The 17,233-nt window shown below is 43.5% G+C and overlaps 2 protein-coding genes across 2 annotated transcripts; both read left to right on the top strand.

Annotated features, from left to right (window-relative positions):
• The first annotated feature begins 95 nt into the window (after window positions 1–95).
• Window positions 96–4,821, top strand: LOC138194589 (dynein regulatory complex protein 9-like). The gene is made up of 11 exons (XM_069143469.1): window positions 96–1,536; window positions 1,612–1,659; window positions 2,389–2,518; window positions 2,687–2,721; window positions 2,798–2,896; window positions 3,065–3,185; window positions 3,345–3,506; window positions 3,610–3,684; window positions 4,119–4,250; window positions 4,325–4,393; window positions 4,508–4,821. The coding sequence occupies exons 3-11, from the start codon at window positions 2,390–2,392 to the stop codon at window positions 4,616–4,618; spliced, it is 933 nt and encodes a 310-aa protein (XP_068999570.1). The 5' UTR covers window positions 96–1,536; window positions 1,612–1,659; window position 2,389; the 3' UTR covers window positions 4,619–4,821.
• Window positions 4,822–4,904: 83 nt separating this feature from the next.
• Window positions 4,905–17,035, top strand: sqlea (squalene epoxidase a). Its single transcript, XM_069143463.1, has 11 exons — window positions 4,905–9,232; window positions 9,559–9,829; window positions 10,764–10,941; window positions 11,254–11,350; window positions 11,480–11,593; window positions 12,321–12,492; window positions 13,009–13,104; window positions 14,006–14,148; window positions 14,725–14,821; window positions 14,960–15,047; window positions 15,970–17,035. The coding sequence occupies exons 1-11, from the start codon at window positions 8,954–8,956 to the stop codon at window positions 16,160–16,162; spliced, it is 1,728 nt and encodes a 575-aa protein (XP_068999564.1). The 5' UTR covers window positions 4,905–8,953; the 3' UTR covers window positions 16,163–17,035.
• Window positions 17,036–17,233: the final 198 nt, after the last annotated feature.

Below are 17,233 nucleotides of genomic sequence, written 5' to 3'. Positions count from 1 at the left end.
GTACTGCCTGCGTTGTGTCTCATTTTGTCCAGCAGAGAGCGCTGCTATGTGCAGCAGAGACACCTGCTGCACATACCGGTGTTTCAATGACCCACGTTCATTCACCTGAGCGCATTTAGTATATCGCCATGGAAACGCAAAATTATCAGCAGGAAAACATCAAGAATATCAACGTGTCATAAGTTAAGGTCCCTCGGTGACGTGCAGCCCTGTAGAAAGTGTTGACCGCCACACGCTGCTGGTAACAGAACAACACAACACACGTTACAACAACACAACATGTTACAACAACACAACACGTTACAACAACACAACACACGTTACAACTCCCTGTTGGATTTGAAGCCATCGATATGAACAGTAAACGTGGCCTCAACACAGACGAGTGAAAGAAATAAAAAAATGACCCTCTCAACTCCACGTGAGTGTAATTGTCTCCCAGACTATGTGGATTTGAGAAATAAGAGCAAACGTTACTGAATATAAATACCACATTAAATGTGTTTTTAGAAGCAGTGAAATGTTCTTGTTAAAAAAAGATCAAATGATTGATTCATTTTGGTGTGTAGTTGTTGATGCTTCTGTCCTGGACACCGATGGAGGAAGAACATCGTTTTTATAAAATGGATGAACTGAATCCTGTGAAACAAAAGCCGGTTCTTTGATTGTGTCACAGGAAGTGTGAATGAACTGAGCAGGAAAGTGAGAACGTGGATGAGTAGAAGCAGCTTGAAAGGGTTTACCTTGGTTTAACCTTGTATGTGGTGATTGTGATGGGCTACATGCTGTTTCTTCATTTTGCTGTCACTTTAATATATTATATGTAATCAGTGGAGGAGGACTTTGGGAGTTTGGGTTTTGGGGGAAATGGTGTAATCATTTGTTAATTGCCATCCAGGTGGGACGTGACCTAATTTGATTTTTTTTTTCTTTAATATATGGCGCATTGACAACCTACTTGTGTCACTTTTGTTCATATATAATGTGTGTTGATATGATGGTGAGCTGAATGGTAGGTTATTTTGTTTATTTCTTGACTTCTCAGTTGTTTAGGAGGTCAGCCCGGGTATCAGGCCTGTTTCTTCAAATATTTGCATTTTATTCCCCCTTAAACGTTTTTAAACGAGTTATTTGTCACTGCTAAAAGTACAGAACACACGGAGAACAGCTGACGTGTTGAATCTGAAGAGGAGAGGAAATATATTGCCTTAATTGAGTTTTTGAAAAAAAATCCGGGGGGCGGCCATGTTGCCTCTTTGTTGTTGTCGTGAACGCAATTAACTGGGAAGTCGGAAGTTACCAGTTAGTCACTGTGACAACAAATGAAATGGTTAAAAATCAACAAAGACAAAAACCAGTTCCGTTTCGCTTTTTCAATAAATTTGCGAGCAATAACAAAACATCGTCCTGTTACCATGGTGACATGAAGAACTGCCAGTTGAACGTTTGCTTTGTTTTTCATGAGGATTTTCTTCGAAGAATAAGATTTTTTTTTTTTTACCAAGATTGAGAAGTAAAGTTACGCAGTGAACTAAAGTAAGTAACTGTTTTTAATCAGATGTTTTTTTTTCTTCCATGACAAGTGTTAATGAAATGTCTCTTACTTTGAAGGTTCACGTCCGGTGAACAACGGCCTCTGATCAGCATCGCTTGGTGAACGTGAGTATCCCACCTTAACAAGTCAACTCTGACTGTTGTGGTGGATTTTAAGTGCGAGTCAATCCGTAAGAGAGATCCGATTTCGCGTAATGGGTCACATTCAGGGCCGGACTGGCCATCCATCGCGTGTACCAGGCATTTTCCCGGTGGGTTGACGCACTTTTGGGCCGATACAATTTAATCTATAGGCTGATTGATATATGGAAGAACAAAATGGGGCCAACGGCCGACCCATAAAGTATCGGCAGCAGCCCATTGGTTTATTTTCTTTACTGACAGCGGGCTGGCCCAATCACATCTCTGAATCGATCATTTTTCGTGGCCCGTCAAATGTAGAAAAACCTTCTTTTTTTTTTCATCTTTTTTTTATCCTCCTGTGATCACCAGTCAGGAAAGAGTGACTGATGCATTTATTACTCAGCCTTGCAGTAGGTTTGGGGTATAGTACAGTTGGTACACATATTTAAGTGGACTGTGATTGTGGTGGGCCGCCCGTTTAAAAATGCCATTTTTTGTCCTAGTCCAGCCCTGGTCACATTTAATAGACCTACAACAAGTAAAAACATCAATTATACTACATAATATATAACATTCAATTCCAGTTATATATTGGCCATTAAGATGGCGGAGTGTGTGGCTTCATGTTGATTTGAGCACGTTGCAAATGTACAGTTGATTTGATTTTTTTGTTGTTGTTGTTGCTTGTTGTGTAACCTTTATTTTCATCAGGATGTCTAAGTCGAGGAGTCCGAGTCTCAGGATGGCAGCTGCAGTGGAGGACTGCTCACTGCAGCTGGACATACTGGGGCATAGCATGTACGTGAAGGCCAGAAGGCAGCAAGGAGATGCTGCTGAAAAGGTGACTCCACTGTGTTTATCATCAGTTCATGTTCAGAGCCCAGAGGAGCATGTGTGGGATGTGATGTTTTTATTATGTCTTAGTTTATTCTCCCTTTCTAGAGCAAGACAAACGTATTGACTACAATGATGTGTGTGTGTGTGTGTGTGTGTGTGTGTGTGTGTACAGGAGAAACTCCGGCTGACCCTGCTGAGAGGCGAGTGGTGAGTAGCATCAGAACCGACAGAAAAGAAACGTGTGTCCCAGGAGCTTTCTCTCTGACTGCGTGTCTGTCTGCAGCCAACGTCTGTCCCAGCTGATGTCCGCGCTGGATTTGGAGCTGGAGGAGAAGCAGACTTTCACCTGCCTGCAGCTTTTCATGGAGGAAGAAATGAAAAGGTTCGTCACCGAGTTGTTTGCAAAATGCTGTCCGAAGCCCGGTCATAACACCGGATGACGCCTGGATTAGACATCACGCGGTGTGATTTCTGAGCAGAGGAGAGCGGGAGAAGAAAATAAGGAGGGATGGAGAAAGGGAGATAATCGAAGAAGTTTGTCTCCACCCAGAGAGCGGGAGCGGGAGCAGCAGGAGGAGGTGGAGCAGGAGGTGGAGCGAGAGGTGGAGCGGAGAGGAGCGGCTTTGAAGCTACACGAAGCGGAGCTCGAATGTAGGCGTGAGGAACTGAAGGTGAGAAACAAGGTAGATCCGGTAGGAACCAGAGACGTCTTCACCAACGGCTGTGAGGGATGAGCGAGAATTTGCTAATTTGGGTGAACTGACCTTTTCTTTGAGAACAAAATCAAACGTTACGGGGGTCCGGTGGCCCTCATACTCTCTCCCCCTCAGGAAAAGGACCAACTCTGCATTACGCTCCAGGCACAGCTGCATTGTATGAGAGAGAATCTGGAAAAGAAGAAGGAGGCTGAAAAGACGGAGGCCGAGTGGAAACTCCAGGCGACGGAGGCAATGAACCGCCGGGCCGAGGCTCAGCTGAAGGACGAGCTGCAGGTGGGTCCAACAGTCCGTCTAGTCCTCTCCTGTCTGGGTTGGTCCTCCCTACATCTACACGTTAGACTCCACCGTTGAATGTCTAAATCTCCTTCTCCCTCAGCGGCTGGAGACGCGGGTGAAGGACGAGAAGAGATCTCACGAGTTTGTCATGAAATTCCATCTGGACGAGCACAAGGTTGGTGCTGCAACATTACTACCAACATCAGATGCTGTTGTGTCCCTGCCATTAGCACAACAAAACCCTAACCCTACCAAAACACCAGTGATCAGCCAATAAATCTGGTCAATCAAAAATCAGTTAGGCTCTAATTAAAAGAATAGACTGATATTTGTGTTTTTGTATTCATCTTAAATGTAACTAGAACATCAGAACACATTTATTCAACTAGTGACCATTTCAAATAATTCAAATGTGCTGTTATCTGAGAATACTGACTGTAATTGTAAGTGACATAGAAACACAGAACCCGTTTGGGTTTCCTCGATCATATTGATTATTGTGGTGGTCTAACATCCAGGGTATGTTTTGGAGTAGGTGGTCTTATTAATTCTACCATTAATATTTGTCACGTGGACTACTGCAGCTGATCTCATATTGTTGCTCATCAGGTGCTGCAGCAGAATAAGGAGGAGTTTCAGCAGAAGAAGCAGAAGATGCTGCAGGAGAAGAAGCAGCAGCTGAGCGACATCTGCCACAAGAGAAAGCTCAACATCGACAGGCTGACGATGATGAGCAGGAAGGTGAGCTGCTCCCAGTGCTGAACAGCTGACGATGCTGGACGACCAGACGGATGTTAATTAGTTGTTGATTTCAGTATAAGGAGATGGTGCAGGTGATGCTGGAGGACAGGGAGGAGCAGATACAGGCCAGAGCTGCGACCAAGGTACCAACATCCAATCAGAGCACAGATCCACGAGCCTTTCATGCTCTTTTAGTCCTTACGTGTTGTTGGGTTATTCGGGGTACTGATCCCAACTTGTGACCCCCGTGTGTGCAGGTGCAGGCCTGGTGGAGAGGCTGCATGGTCCGCCGAGGCCTCGGCCCATTCAAAAAAGAACGGGGAGACAAGAAAGGCAAGAAGGCAGCAAAGAAAAAGAAGAAGAAATGACTCTGACGTAATGTTTATTTTTCTATTTAACAGAGCAAAAACCAAGGGATGTGAGTCAGGATTTCAAAATAAGAGAAATGAATAGTCAGCGGGAATTAATTTATTTAATTCTCTGGGTCCTTCTTATGTAATGTGTTTATTTGTTGTATTTTTGTGATATCCAACTGAATAACTTGCACATAAACATGATAAGTTGGCTCATATTTTACTGTTCTTTGACGTTTATATATCAATTCATATATCAGCGAGGTCTGTGCTGCCCCCTGCTGTCCAAAGCTGCAGCCACACCTCACCTGATCTGTAACATGAGAGCAAGTTCGACCAATTTTTGTTCCAGAGTGATGTCATAGCAGAAATGCATCACTGTCTCTGTCAAAGCTCCTGAAGATACAGAAAATATATGAAAGACACTGTCTGGTGTTATTTTCTCCCAAATGTGACACCCGACTATATAATGGTTTTCTCGCAAATTATTCTTATTTATGTAAAACGAGTTGGTCCCAAACTGCAGCACTCACTGATGGAAAAGGCCCCAAGAATCTGTGGGTCCAAAGCCAAGGAAAGAGGAGCTTATTTCTAGAGCACATTTCAACTATCAATTCAAAGTGCTTCACCTAAAAAGATTAAAAGCATCAAAACATCAGGCAAAAGAAAGACATTTAAAAACAGGGATTAAAACGTTAAAATAAAGCAAGCTAAAAAATAGGATAAAAGTTACAGTGCAGCATAACACATAAAACACAGAAATAAGTTGCAGTGTAAAGTGCAAGAAGTTAATCAACATCCTCAAATCTGGTTCAGTGAAAGGCAGCAAACAGAAAAATCTTCAATCATGATTTAAAGCAGCTTAAGGTCTCAGCAGACCTGCAGCTTTCTGGGACTTTGTTGCAGATATGTGGAGCAGAAAAAAAATAAATGAATCTTTTACATGGTACAATTTTTCTTTTGATCAGTTTATGAAAAGGTTCAAACTGCTCCTTCGCAACCACTTGCAACTGGTTTGGTTTCGTCCTGTTTATTATGACTGAAGGGTTTTTATGGAGCATTTTTATTCTTTTTAAATTGTTTGTAATCAGAATATTAGCCTCCATTATAGCCGGTGGCTGTAGAGCTGTTTCAGGGATGACTGATACAAATGTTTGTGTAATGAGAGACAGTGTGTTGTGGTTACAGAAGGATAACTGTCTACTATAAAGCCTGAGGACAGATTTATGTAGTTACGCTACAATATGGGACCCGAAGAACGGTCTCGTGCAAGAATTACTTGTACAATGTTCATCAGTTGGAATTACTTCAGCTAATTAAACTAACGAATTGAAGTCTAACAAATTGCTCTCGTAAAAAAAAAAAAAAAAAATCCCCCATAAGTTACTTTTTGCAAGCAGTTTATTCAGCCCATCGTCACTGCTGCTGTTCTGTCAAAGCTGTAGAGGAGTAAGCTGTCATCTGCACTGTGACCCCCCAGAGAAGAGGGAGTAACAGTCTGCAGGGAGGCGGGTTGGGGATGAATTCATGGCACAAACAGACAGTTGTCTTAAGAGTGAATACCGAGTTCAAGAAAAGCAAAAGTTAATGCAGGTTTCTTTTTAAGTAACATACAGTTACTTCCTTAACATATTTAACTTACTTGACATCGGTAACATTACTTTAGTAAAATTACTTATTTTAATCCAAACCGTGATCTTTTCCGAAACCTAACCTTTTGGTTTGTGGTGCCGAAGCCCAGACAAACGCATTGTGTGTGTGTGTGTGTGTGTGTGTGTGTGTGTGAGGAGCCAAAGGACTCGTTGTGCATGTCTGCCAGACACCAGGACGATGACACACTTCACGCTCATTTGAGATGAGCTCGGTCTCACCTGCAGACTGGGTGAGAACAGGTGGTAGCAGCAGGGGGCAGAGTCTAGTTCCAGCACCCTTCAGTTTTAGGAGGTCACACAAACAATCACATCAAGATCTGACCCCATTTTTATCAAATGTTATCAGTTTGTGCAGTCTGCTTTTTATTTTAGTTATGATAGGGCCGGCAAAATTATCGTGTTGTTCATGGGGAGGCTGTGGCTCAGATGGTAGAGTGGGTTGAACACTAATCAGAAGGTTGGTGGCTCAATCCCCAGCTCCTCCTGTCCACATGCCTAAGTGTCCTTGAGCAAGACACTGAACCCTAAGTTGCTCCTGATGGTGTACCATCAGTGTGTGAATGCTCTCCTGATGGCAGCACCCTGCATGGTGATCTGTCTCATTAGTGGGTGAATGGGAAAACCATGTTAAAGTGCTTTGAGACCAAAAGGTGATAAAGCACTACCATTTAATTTAAAATGATCGTGTTGTTCATGGTTGATTGTGTTGTTCATGGTTGGGTCCAGAGAGGGAGGAACAGAGGATTTTATTTGCTGCCTGACTAGTCTTTCAAAGCACTTCATGACGGTGGAGGTTAGTGCAACAGGGCGGTAGTCATTAAAGCAGGATGGGGGTGACTTCTTGAGCACAGATGGTGGCGGCTTTGAAGCCCGCGGGGACAACAGCCCGGCTCAGAGATGTTGAAGATGTCTGTCAGCACATCCTTGAGCTCCTCTGGTCTGTGCAGGAATGTTGTTTTGTGCATCAAAACGTGTAAAGAAGTGGTTGAGTAGAGAGATGTCCCTGTCACAGGTCTGTGGTGAGGGTTTGTAGTCTGTGATGGTCTTCATGTCCTGCCATGTCCTGCCATGTCCTGCTGTGTCTGAAATGGCAGCTCATCCGCTTTGTATGTTGATGTTGGGCTTTCCTGATTCCACGGGACAGGCTGCGTCCCGGACCCCCCAGCAGCCTGTGGACTTCCCCGTCAGCCTGGGTTCTGGTTAGCCCAGGTGGTGATGGTTTTCATGTGTCAGTGCATTAGGCGATGTAGGCAGTAACAGTCTCTGGGTATTCCTGCATGTTTGTGTGGTTGTTGTCGGTGGCCGCCTGGTTTAAAGAATGTCCCGGTACCATTTCCTGGCCACACCCCTACCTGTTTCTGAGCTGGTCTGGTGACTTCAACCCTCGGTCTGTATGCTGCTTTTTTTTTTTTTGGAGGGGGCTACAAACATGGCATATTTGATATTTCTGCATAAACAGTGACTTCAGCAATTACCCAAGCTTCAGCTGTACACACAGTTGTAGTCAGATGTTTACATTGACTGGTTGAAGTCCTTCAAACTTTTTTTTTTAACCAATTGTAAGTTATGAAACTATAATTCTGCGAAGTTAGAACATTTACTGGACTATTTTGTAGTTTAATAAAAGCATCATATTACATAGACTCTTGTGGATCAGATTTTAAACCTTTTGTCTCCCTTGTTTTATCTTTCACAGCTGCTATTCTGAGGATCCTGTATTTATATTGTTCTCTGTTCAGTGCTGCAACTTTTGCAACTCAAGTTTTTTTTTTTTGCTTAGTTTTATGTATCTTATATTATATAAATACGTATTACCAGCATTTGAAGTGTGTAAAAACACATATTTTGACAGAAGCGACTGCTTTATAGTTCACCAGTGGCTATTGGAAAGAGCTCTCACTCTGCACCTTTTTATGGGTCCCATAAATGTCGCCAGGTGTCATAGTCAGAATCTGAAGCTGCACCGATGTGACACTTTGGCCTCAAGACTTGTAAAGTTAATTTGTTACAAGGGATACCGTTTTAATGACGTTTTACGTTTATATATTGACGCCTTTTTTTCAGTAAGCGCAACTTTAGTTGCTATGGTAACAGCTTGGCTTCACTTCTCGAGCAGGAACAGCTGTAATAATCAACACACAGTCCAACGACGGTCCCGGATTACGCCGCAGAGTGATTTCTCCTGTTAAACGTGAACTATCTTTGCTCTCATTCAGCTTGGACTGTAAAAGAAATGAACACGCGCACCTTTCCCACTGACATCACATCATACTACTATCCTGCCAGACGACCGACCAATCAGCGGGCGTAAACGGGACCAGCGCCGGCGCGGCCGTCCAATCAGCGTATAGCATGAGCTCTGCTCACCGGCACGTCACTCCTGATTGGAGGGTCGAGCTGTGGAGAAGGCGGGACCTGAAACCTGCGAATCCGAAGTCGTCCGTGTTTCTCATTATCATAAAATATTCAGCAGCATCCCTCCGACGGTCCGTGAACAAATGGACATGAGTTACAAAGATAACTGCACTTTTTAGGCTGACTTGACTTGTTTTTGGAGCACCTGAGAAACAATATCAAAAGAAGAGATATTATGAATTGCTCTTAATTGCTTTATGATTTTTTTTTTAATTTTTTTTCCAGCCAAAACAATAGTTTCTCACCGGTGTTCATTTTCGTTTTAATTTTTAATTTTGTAAAGATGTGGATTTTTCTAGGAATAGCAAGCTTCACATACCTTTACAAAAAGTCCAACACACTGTTGACTTTGTTTCACAAAGAGCTTGTCATGGCCGCAGCGCTATTTCTTACAGCCGGGCTGCTGTTCTCATATATCAAGTACTTTCACGGCCAGAAGCTCCAGATCTCTCGGGTACTTCATTTGCCTCTGAGCCTGGTGTCTTCTTTACCTGTTATCAACCACTTAATCCCTCAAACTGCAACACAGAGGAGCGAGAAATCAGACAGAAGCAGCAAGAAGGTAAGACACTGCATGCGGACTCCTGCGAGCCTAATTATGTAAACAAAGGAAGGCACAGGCAGATTACAGGGCAACGAAAAGATGCTTAGTTGTCCATTCAGTTGAAGTCAATCATTAGATATATTAATTTGTGCTTCTTTTTTGTGTTCATTATTTCTGGGAAGTTTTAAATGTCAGAGCTAAAGACAAGTGCATTCAACTTTCAAGTTTATTTTTTTATATTCTAAGGACCGCAGCTAGAATCAGAGGGCCGCTTATTTGATTTAGAGAAAAAAAAATTATAAAGATTTTCAGTGTGATGAGACTCTTCACTTTATTGTTTTCAGAGCCGGAGAAAAGGGACAAGAGCAGAGCCAGAGTCCTCTGCCTCACACGCCGCCTCACACGCCGCCTCAGCCTGCGGCTCCTCTGCGGTCCCGGAGCCAGATGTGGTGATAGTTGGGGCCGGGGTCCTGGGCTCAGCGATGGCAGCCGTCCTGGCCCGGGACGGGAGGAGGGTGATGGTCGTGGAGCGGGACCTGAAGGAGCCGGACAGGATCGTGGGGGAGCTGCTGCAGCCTGGAGGATACAGAGCTCTCACAGAGCTGGGGCTGGAAGGTCGGTCGGTCACTGACTGTCCTGTTGTCGAGGTGTCTGTGTTGCAGGGCTCAGATGACTTCACAGTCCTGATGAAGCAGATCAAACTCTTTAAAAACAAAAGCCTACCTGAGGATGTTTTCTTTTCTTTTTTTAAACTTGAACCTTGATTGCAGATAGTCACATATTACGTAATAGGGAGTTTGAAGTGTATCCTGTAATAGGGTGTGTGTCACAGTGTCACTTCATCATGTATACATAACATTATTGCATTAACGGGGTTCCGCTACTAAATTTGGGCTTTTAGGCGCTTTGCTGCTGAAATGCCATCTCATACACACCTCACACTTTTTCAGATGGATGATCAGAAATAAAACATTTCATGGTGGATTTGCAGCGAATGCATTCTAGCTGTTCTCCTGAAACTTTGTGGAAGTTCATGTGGTTCTTTGGGAGTGTCACATGGTGGACGACTTCTTTAATGGCATCAAAAACATCTTTCTAAAGAGCAGAAAATATGAGTCGGGTTGCCAGTTTGCGGTCCACGTTTATTCCAGGACTCGTCTGAGCTGATCGGACTCCAGTTTATTACTTATATTTCAAAGTAAATTTTTGATAAAATGATCCAAAAAAATCTGACTATTGGAGGTGTAAAACTCATTTCTGATTAGTTTGAGTGATTTGAGCTTATCATTGTGAAAGACTTAACACATACTCATGAAAACAGTGGCTTTTATTCACCCTTAAGCTCACTAACCTGTTGGTGCCAGATGTTTCAAACTCCAAACATTGTTCAAACATTTTAAGTCCCTGTTGAGATCCTAAAATTTGCAAATATTCTGAATATGATTATATTATACCTCTCACCTTGTTCCCACGTCATCATCATCATCACTGAATGAAGAGTGGATGTGTGCTGTGTAACTTTACCCCGTCCTGTTATGTTTGGCCTCAGGTTCGGTGGAGGGTCTAGACGCCCATCTGGTGAACGGCTACGTGATCCACGACCGAGAGAGCGGCACCGAGGTGGAGGTCCCCTACCCTCAGGAGGAGCAGAGAATCTGCTGTGGACGTGCTTTCCACCACGGCCGATTCATCACGGGCCTGAGGAGAACCGCCCTGGCCGAGCCAAAGTGAGCAGAGTCGTTAAAAAGTCGACGTGGCTTGTTTTAGACATCACTGATTGTTTGGAGGAACACGAGGATCATTTACAATCTGTTCTGTCCTACAAAGCCAAGTTCCATGACTTTGACTCCGTACGTTCAAACAGGTTGCACTTTGTTCTTCATATTTATTTACGTGTAGAGGCTTGTGTACACAACGATCAGCGGTCCGGTAAAGAGATGTAACCTACTGACAAAGCCACCGTGGGTCAAAGAGGCACAAGTTTCCCTTCGCCTTTCCGTGTTCCCTCCCTTTTCTAACTGTTTGATTGCGCCCCCTAGTGTCACATTCATAGAAGGCACCGTGAGCAGTTTGCTGGAAGAGCACGGCTGTGTAACCGGAGTCCAGTACAGGGAGAAAGAAACTGGAGACATCAAGGTGAGAGGAGGGAATTGTGCAGTACAGATGCAACTTTTACAAGCTTATGTCTGATCCCGTCTCACCTCTCGGAGAGAAATAGAGTATCTGCTGTGAGTCGGCCGCTGTGTGACGATCTGTGTCCCGCAGGAGATCCGTGCGGCTCTGACTGTGGTGGCTGACGGCTGCTTCTCCAAATTCAGAAAGAGTCTGGTGTCGGGGAAAGCTCACATCTCCTCTCACTTTGTCGGATGTCTTATGAGGGTAGGAAGAGCAGCAGTGCAAAGTCTTGACTGATATTCTGATTACTGATGAATGCTTTAAGTGGTTTTTTTTTTTTGCAAAATTTCAACGAGGTTTCAGCCTCTCAGATGTGGAAATGTTGTCAAAAGAGAGAAAACGGAACATCTTTTGGTCTCGAACTCTCGTTTGGAGAGAAACAAATAATTAGAAAATTGTCTGGGACACCATAACTGATTATAAACAAAATAAGGAATTGAGTAAATAAGAATAGGCTGATTAATCACCTATCACCATCGTGGGCTAGTTTTTATTTAAATAAATACTTGTTGTTTCTTTGTAGTATTTGGAAGATAAATTCTATTTAATACGGAATGTGGGATTCAATTTGGATATCACATATGTGAGCAATCCTTACAATTTTACATTTACAATTTGCAATACCACCTAGAAGAAATAAAAAGTTTCTTCCAGTTTTGTAATATCAAAGATTGAAATAACTTGTGTCTGATTTGGTTTTCCCATTAAAAAAAAAAAAAAAAGTTCAATTACCTGGTTAGAAATTCAGAACATGATGCCCTAAATGGAAAGAATCTATGAATATACTCGTGTTTTTCCAGTTCAAAAGTTAAACCACTGCACACGTGACACATGTTCAAGTGAAGAGGGGTTTGAAAACACATCTGCGATCTCATCAATCACTTAAGTTATGAACTAATCTCGAGTCTGTGGCCGCTGTTCTTCTCCCCAGGACTGTCCCCAGTTCAAAGCCAACCATGCTGAGCTGGTGCTGGCCAACCCGAGCCCCGTGCTCATCTACCAGATCTCCTCCTCGCACACCCGAGTGCTGGTGGACATCAGGGGAGAGATGCCTCGCAACCTGACGGAGTACATGGCCGAGAAAATACACCCACAGCTGCCTGGTAAATAATGAACGACGCTTTCTTTTGAAAACGTTTTTTTCAGTAATTATCCCTGATGGGACGTGACCTTTGACCTGACGAGGAACATGTGTAGCGGGATGAATGAAAGGTTATCAGAGGATCGGCGTCTTCGGAGGATTTTTTTTTTTTTTTTTTTCTCCTTTGGTAACTTCTTCATGTGTGATTGATGCCAGAAGTCGAGGTAGGCAGGACACGCTCGGGCTGCTCGTGTCGGGGCGTGAACCTGCAGGGAAGCTGCAGTTGAAGGATTTGACATTCACGGTGCGCTCTGCTATTCACCTGAAATATCAAAGTCCCAATATGAAAGCAGCAGCTCCAGTAACCTTGACAGAGGTCCAGCTGGAACGCCCGAGTCAGTCACACTGATGCATCGATAAATGTACATTCAGACGCCAGAAGAAAAGGCTTTTTTCTCGTGCACAACCTTTTGGTTTTCATCCACTGAGGCGTCTGAGTGATCCACCTCCCGCGCTCTCTTCCTCTCTTTTCCTTCAGAGCATTTAAAGGAGCCTTTCATGGTGGCGCTGCAGAACGATCGACTCCGGTCGATGCCTGCCAGCTTCCTCCCTCCCTCCCCTGTCAACAAGCCAGGTACTGAAGTGCTATTGACTGATTTGTGGTTGGAGATGGCCAAAGAGAATGTATTGAACTGATTCTGGCTCGTGTTGCAGTGTGATGTATGTCAGGCCTCGCTTGGGTCATTACTGTATGATGAAACAAATTACAGCTCCTGGTTGTTGACTAATTTAAAATTAGTGTTTGACATTGAACTGAAAACTTGCTCTAAATGCCGACTCGTTCAAAGCTTTTCTTAGACTTTAGTAGCACCTTGTTATAGTATAGGGATACTTTAAATAAAAAAAACATTGTTTATAGACCTTTACTACATTAAATTCTGTAGTTTGACATTTTCTCTTGCAGAGAGTTGGACACAACCGACACATTTAGTGTCTGTAGGGTTGGTTCGCTTACAGCAGCACAAAGAATTGAAAAAGAAAGAAAGAAAGAAAGAAAAAAAAAAAGCTGCCTTCAGCTATATTTAATCGTACAAAAACCAAAGTGTAAACATGACAGGTCGTCGTTTTTGCACTTGGATTTTTGTAGGATTAAACAAATGAGATAACGTGTTCATCAGTGAGCTTTAGAGCTGCCAGGTGAGCGGTTTCTTTCCTGTTGGCCTTCTGGAGCTGCAGTCAGTTAGCTTAGCTCGTTATGCTAAGCTAAGCTAACTGGCTGCAGGATGCAGCCTGCAGTAATAAGAGGGATGAAGATCTTCTCAATCAACTGTTGGCAAAAAGGTGAAAATGCTTGTTGTAATCAAAGCGACAATGTTCTTCAACACTCCCGTCATATTTTTACAGTCAGCACAGCAGAAATGAAATCACAGAAAACTGCTCAGAGTCTTCCAGATGTCTTCCCGCTCAGTGTTTGAAAGACGAGAGAGACAAACAGCTGTTTAGAGACGAGACAAACAGCAGCGTGTCATTTACAGGAGTGCTTCTCCTGGGCGACGCGTACAACATGAGGCATCCGCTGACGGGAGGAGGGATGAGCGTCGCTCTCAACGACGTCGGCATCTGGAGGAGTCTGCTGAAGAACATCCCGGACCTGTACGACGACGGCGCCGTGCTGCAGGTGAACACGGGAGCAGCTCGCCGTCCGATCACAAACTCCTCCGACTGATATTATCACTGAAAAACAGTCTGACCTGTAAGATAATGAGAAGGTATCCGGCCTGCGTGCTGAGTCTGCAGAGGAAAGTCCAGTGATTTTTTTCTGGATCAAACCAGTTTATGAATGCGAGCAGAAGCTTATGTTTAGAGTCTCGACCGCGTCACGTGTCTTGTCCTTTTTTAATTTTTATTTTTTTTTAATACATTTTTAATTTATTTTTTAATAAAAATGTAATTTAAATTAAATTGTTTTCCATTTAAATTGAATATAATTTAAATTTAAATATTACATTTTAAATTTAATAATTTTAGATAATTTTATTATAATTATAATTTTATAAATAAATTTAAATATTTAATTAATATTAAATTTAATATAATTTAAAAATTTAAATTTAAATACAAATTAAAAATAAATTTTTAATTTTTTCTTAATCTTAATAATCTACATCCCTCTTATTACTGTAGGCTAATTTAGATTGTAGACCAGTGCACACTATCACACTCAGGCTTTTTTTCTTCTCATTCTTCTCAATAGGCAAAGAAAAAATTCCACTGGGAACGCAAGTCATCCCATTCTTTTGTGGTGAACGTGTTGGCCCAGGCGCTGTACGAGCTGTTTGCAGCCACCGACGGTGAGTCTCGGCCTGCATCTGCACCCGATGACACAAAAATGAAACGGCGACAGTGGACGATACATGTTTTGTTATTTGTACGCGTCAAAATCTGCAATCATTTCGGTGGATTCTCACCGTGTCCATGTTTTTAACCAGATTCTCTTCATGAGCTAAGAAAGGCCTGCTTCCAGTACTTCCAGCTGGGAGGAGAGTGCATTGCCGGGCCTATTGGACTCCTCTCTGTGTAAGTAGGAATCCTCCACAGTAAAACCTCACGTGTTGCACGTCTGTATTGTGTTGCACGATGACCGGCCCGTAACCTTTGCAAAATCCGAGCATGCACACGTTGGTTTTCATGTCGATATATTCCGTCTCTGGCGTTAATTGCAATCGGCCCTGCTGACAATATTTTTCTGGGACTCCCCAAACGTCACAAACACGCCTGCGTGCACACGGACGCACACATTTAGCTTGTGCCGCCAACTTCTTGTCCATTTGCTGAGAAGCTTCTCGCTTAAAGGTTAAACTGTTGAGAAAAACCCGACGTCATAATGTCAAATTATTACAAACGACAAGGATCAAGGTCATTGGACAAACAAATGAGCATTTCCCAGCATGCCTTAAGTTCCGTGGGAACTTTTGAGAACACAAGCAACTCATTGAAATAGGCCTGAGTAATGGGTGAGAACCAGTAGCCTGTTCATTTTGGATAAAACATGCCGTTTTGGAACATTTCAATGAGGATAAATAAAGATACCTAAAGTAGGCTGTGATTCAAAACCACAAGAGGAATACACAAGGTGAGAAGGTGAGAAGGTGTCGCGTAGACACGTGTAAGTAGGTGAGTAGTTACTCTGACGATGATGCACATGATGGGCCCCCCCCCCCCGAGATGGTCTGATTGGTCCTCTTACGGCTTCCGGGCCTTCGTGGGCTGCACTCGCTGCACTTGACGAGTTTGAGTGCGACACCGTTTCTTGGCCGGGAGCAGCGAAGGCTAGCTGTTCCCCCCCGTTTCCAGTCTTTATGCTAAGCTAAGCTAACTGATATCTGTACAGACGAAAAGCAGCACAAAAGCAAATCATTTCCAACAGATGAAATTATTCTTGTAAATACGTGATTGAATATAAGAGGCTCCACATTCTGACGTAGTGATTTCTTACCAGGTTGACGCCCAAACCCATGACTCTCATTGGACACTTCTTCGCCGTGGCACTGTATGCAATCTACGTCAACTTCAAGTCCGAATCGTGGAGCACCAAACCCCGAGCTGTGTTCAAGAGCGCAGCCATCCTGTACCGAGCCTGCACAGTCATGTTTCCACTCATCTACTCCGAACTCAAGTACCTGGTGTACTGAGGAGCATCTGGACTGAAGAGCAAACTGTGAGGTCTTCACAGACCTTAAAAAGGCTTTTTGAACCACCACCATGTGTAGAGAGGGTTTTCTACAACCTGCCTCTGCCTTACTGACGATTGTCCTACTTAATACCTTTTTTGTAATTTGGACGTTATGCAACAACTGCATTGGTGTAGCTCTGTTTGTGCTCACTGCTGTACACATTATTTTTTCATTTTTATTCCTGCCAACCAGAACTGCTTTGTGAAACATGGCATCTGAATTTCATCACAGTGATTTTAAGAGAAAGGCACTTTTCTGCTCCATATTTTCCTGTGAAGTAATTTTGGTCTGTATTTATTGAGGCTTAATTTTAAAGCGCTGATGTTGGGATGCCATAATGCCGTTTAAATTCTATTTACATTGTGTTTCAAACAATAATCCTTTCCCAGTGTATCTTCAGCCTCTTTTTTTGCTGAGCAAACACTTCCTGTCCTCTTATCGATCATCTCCTCTTTTACATTATTGCAATAAGGGGGTCTTTGTAGCACAATTTGGTTTCTACACTCGGCCTGAAACGAGCTGACTGCGCAGCTGAACGTGACAAGACTATAATCCCAGAACCCGAGAATGATCCCTGCTCTGTTTTAGTTCTGCTGGATGTCACTAAGACCTGACGCAGCGTGGACGGGCCGCGGGGGGGACAGAAGGGTTCGACACGGAAAGAACGATCCTCGCTCCGAGACCGAGTCACGGGGATGAGGCTCGGGTGTGTGTTTGTCCCGAGCGGACAGAGACGAGGAACTCCCGAAGTGTTCGATCACCACTCAGTCCTGCGCTGCTGTGTTTACCTGCGTGTGCCTTGATGAGCCGTTTCAATAAACATAAAGACGATTCACGTCGGTTCACTTTTACTTTACGTCTTGTATAACGAAGCCGTGATTTTGATCGATGAAGTGTCTGACCAGAGTCCACAGCGAGTGGCTGTACTAACAATAAACCAACCCTAGCACATGGAACCAGTAGATGGCGCTCACTCACAGCTGGAGGATCTATCAGGAGCTCTGCCTCAGAAGTGGATGAGGTCCCTCT

The sequence above is a fragment of the Embiotoca jacksoni genome, unplaced genomic scaffold (genome assembly GCF_022577435.1).
Source record: "Embiotoca jacksoni isolate LCO1_2020_lvr unplaced genomic scaffold, fEmbJac1.0.p SCAF_11, whole genome shotgun sequence".
NCBI lineage: Eukaryota > Metazoa > Chordata > Actinopteri > Embiotocidae > Embiotoca > Embiotoca jacksoni.
This window is presented reverse-complemented; position numbering and strand designations above follow the sequence as displayed.

Coding starts and splice junctions, on each gene's coding strand:
- sqlea (XM_069143463.1), top strand. CDS start 8,954: ATGTGGATTTTTCTAGGAATAGCAAGCTTCACATACCTTTACAAAAAG. Junction 11,594..12,320: donor TTGTCGGATGTCTTATGAGG/GTAGGAAGAGCA, acceptor TCTTCTCCCCAG/GACTGTCCCCAGTTCAAAGC. Junction 12,493..13,008: donor AATACACCCACAGCTGCCTG/GTAAATAATGAA, acceptor CTTTTCCTTCAG/AGCATTTAAAGGAGCCTTTC.
- LOC138194589 (XM_069143469.1), top strand. CDS start 2,390: ATGTCTAAGTCGAGGAGTCCGAGTCTCAGGATGGCAGCTGCAGTGGAG. Junction 2,897..3,064: donor ATGGAGGAAGAAATGAAAAG/GTTCGTCACCGA, acceptor GTCTCCACCCAG/AGAGCGGGAGCGGGAGCAGC. Junction 3,685..4,118: donor TCCATCTGGACGAGCACAAG/GTTGGTGCTGCA, acceptor GTTGCTCATCAG/GTGCTGCAGCAGAATAAGGA.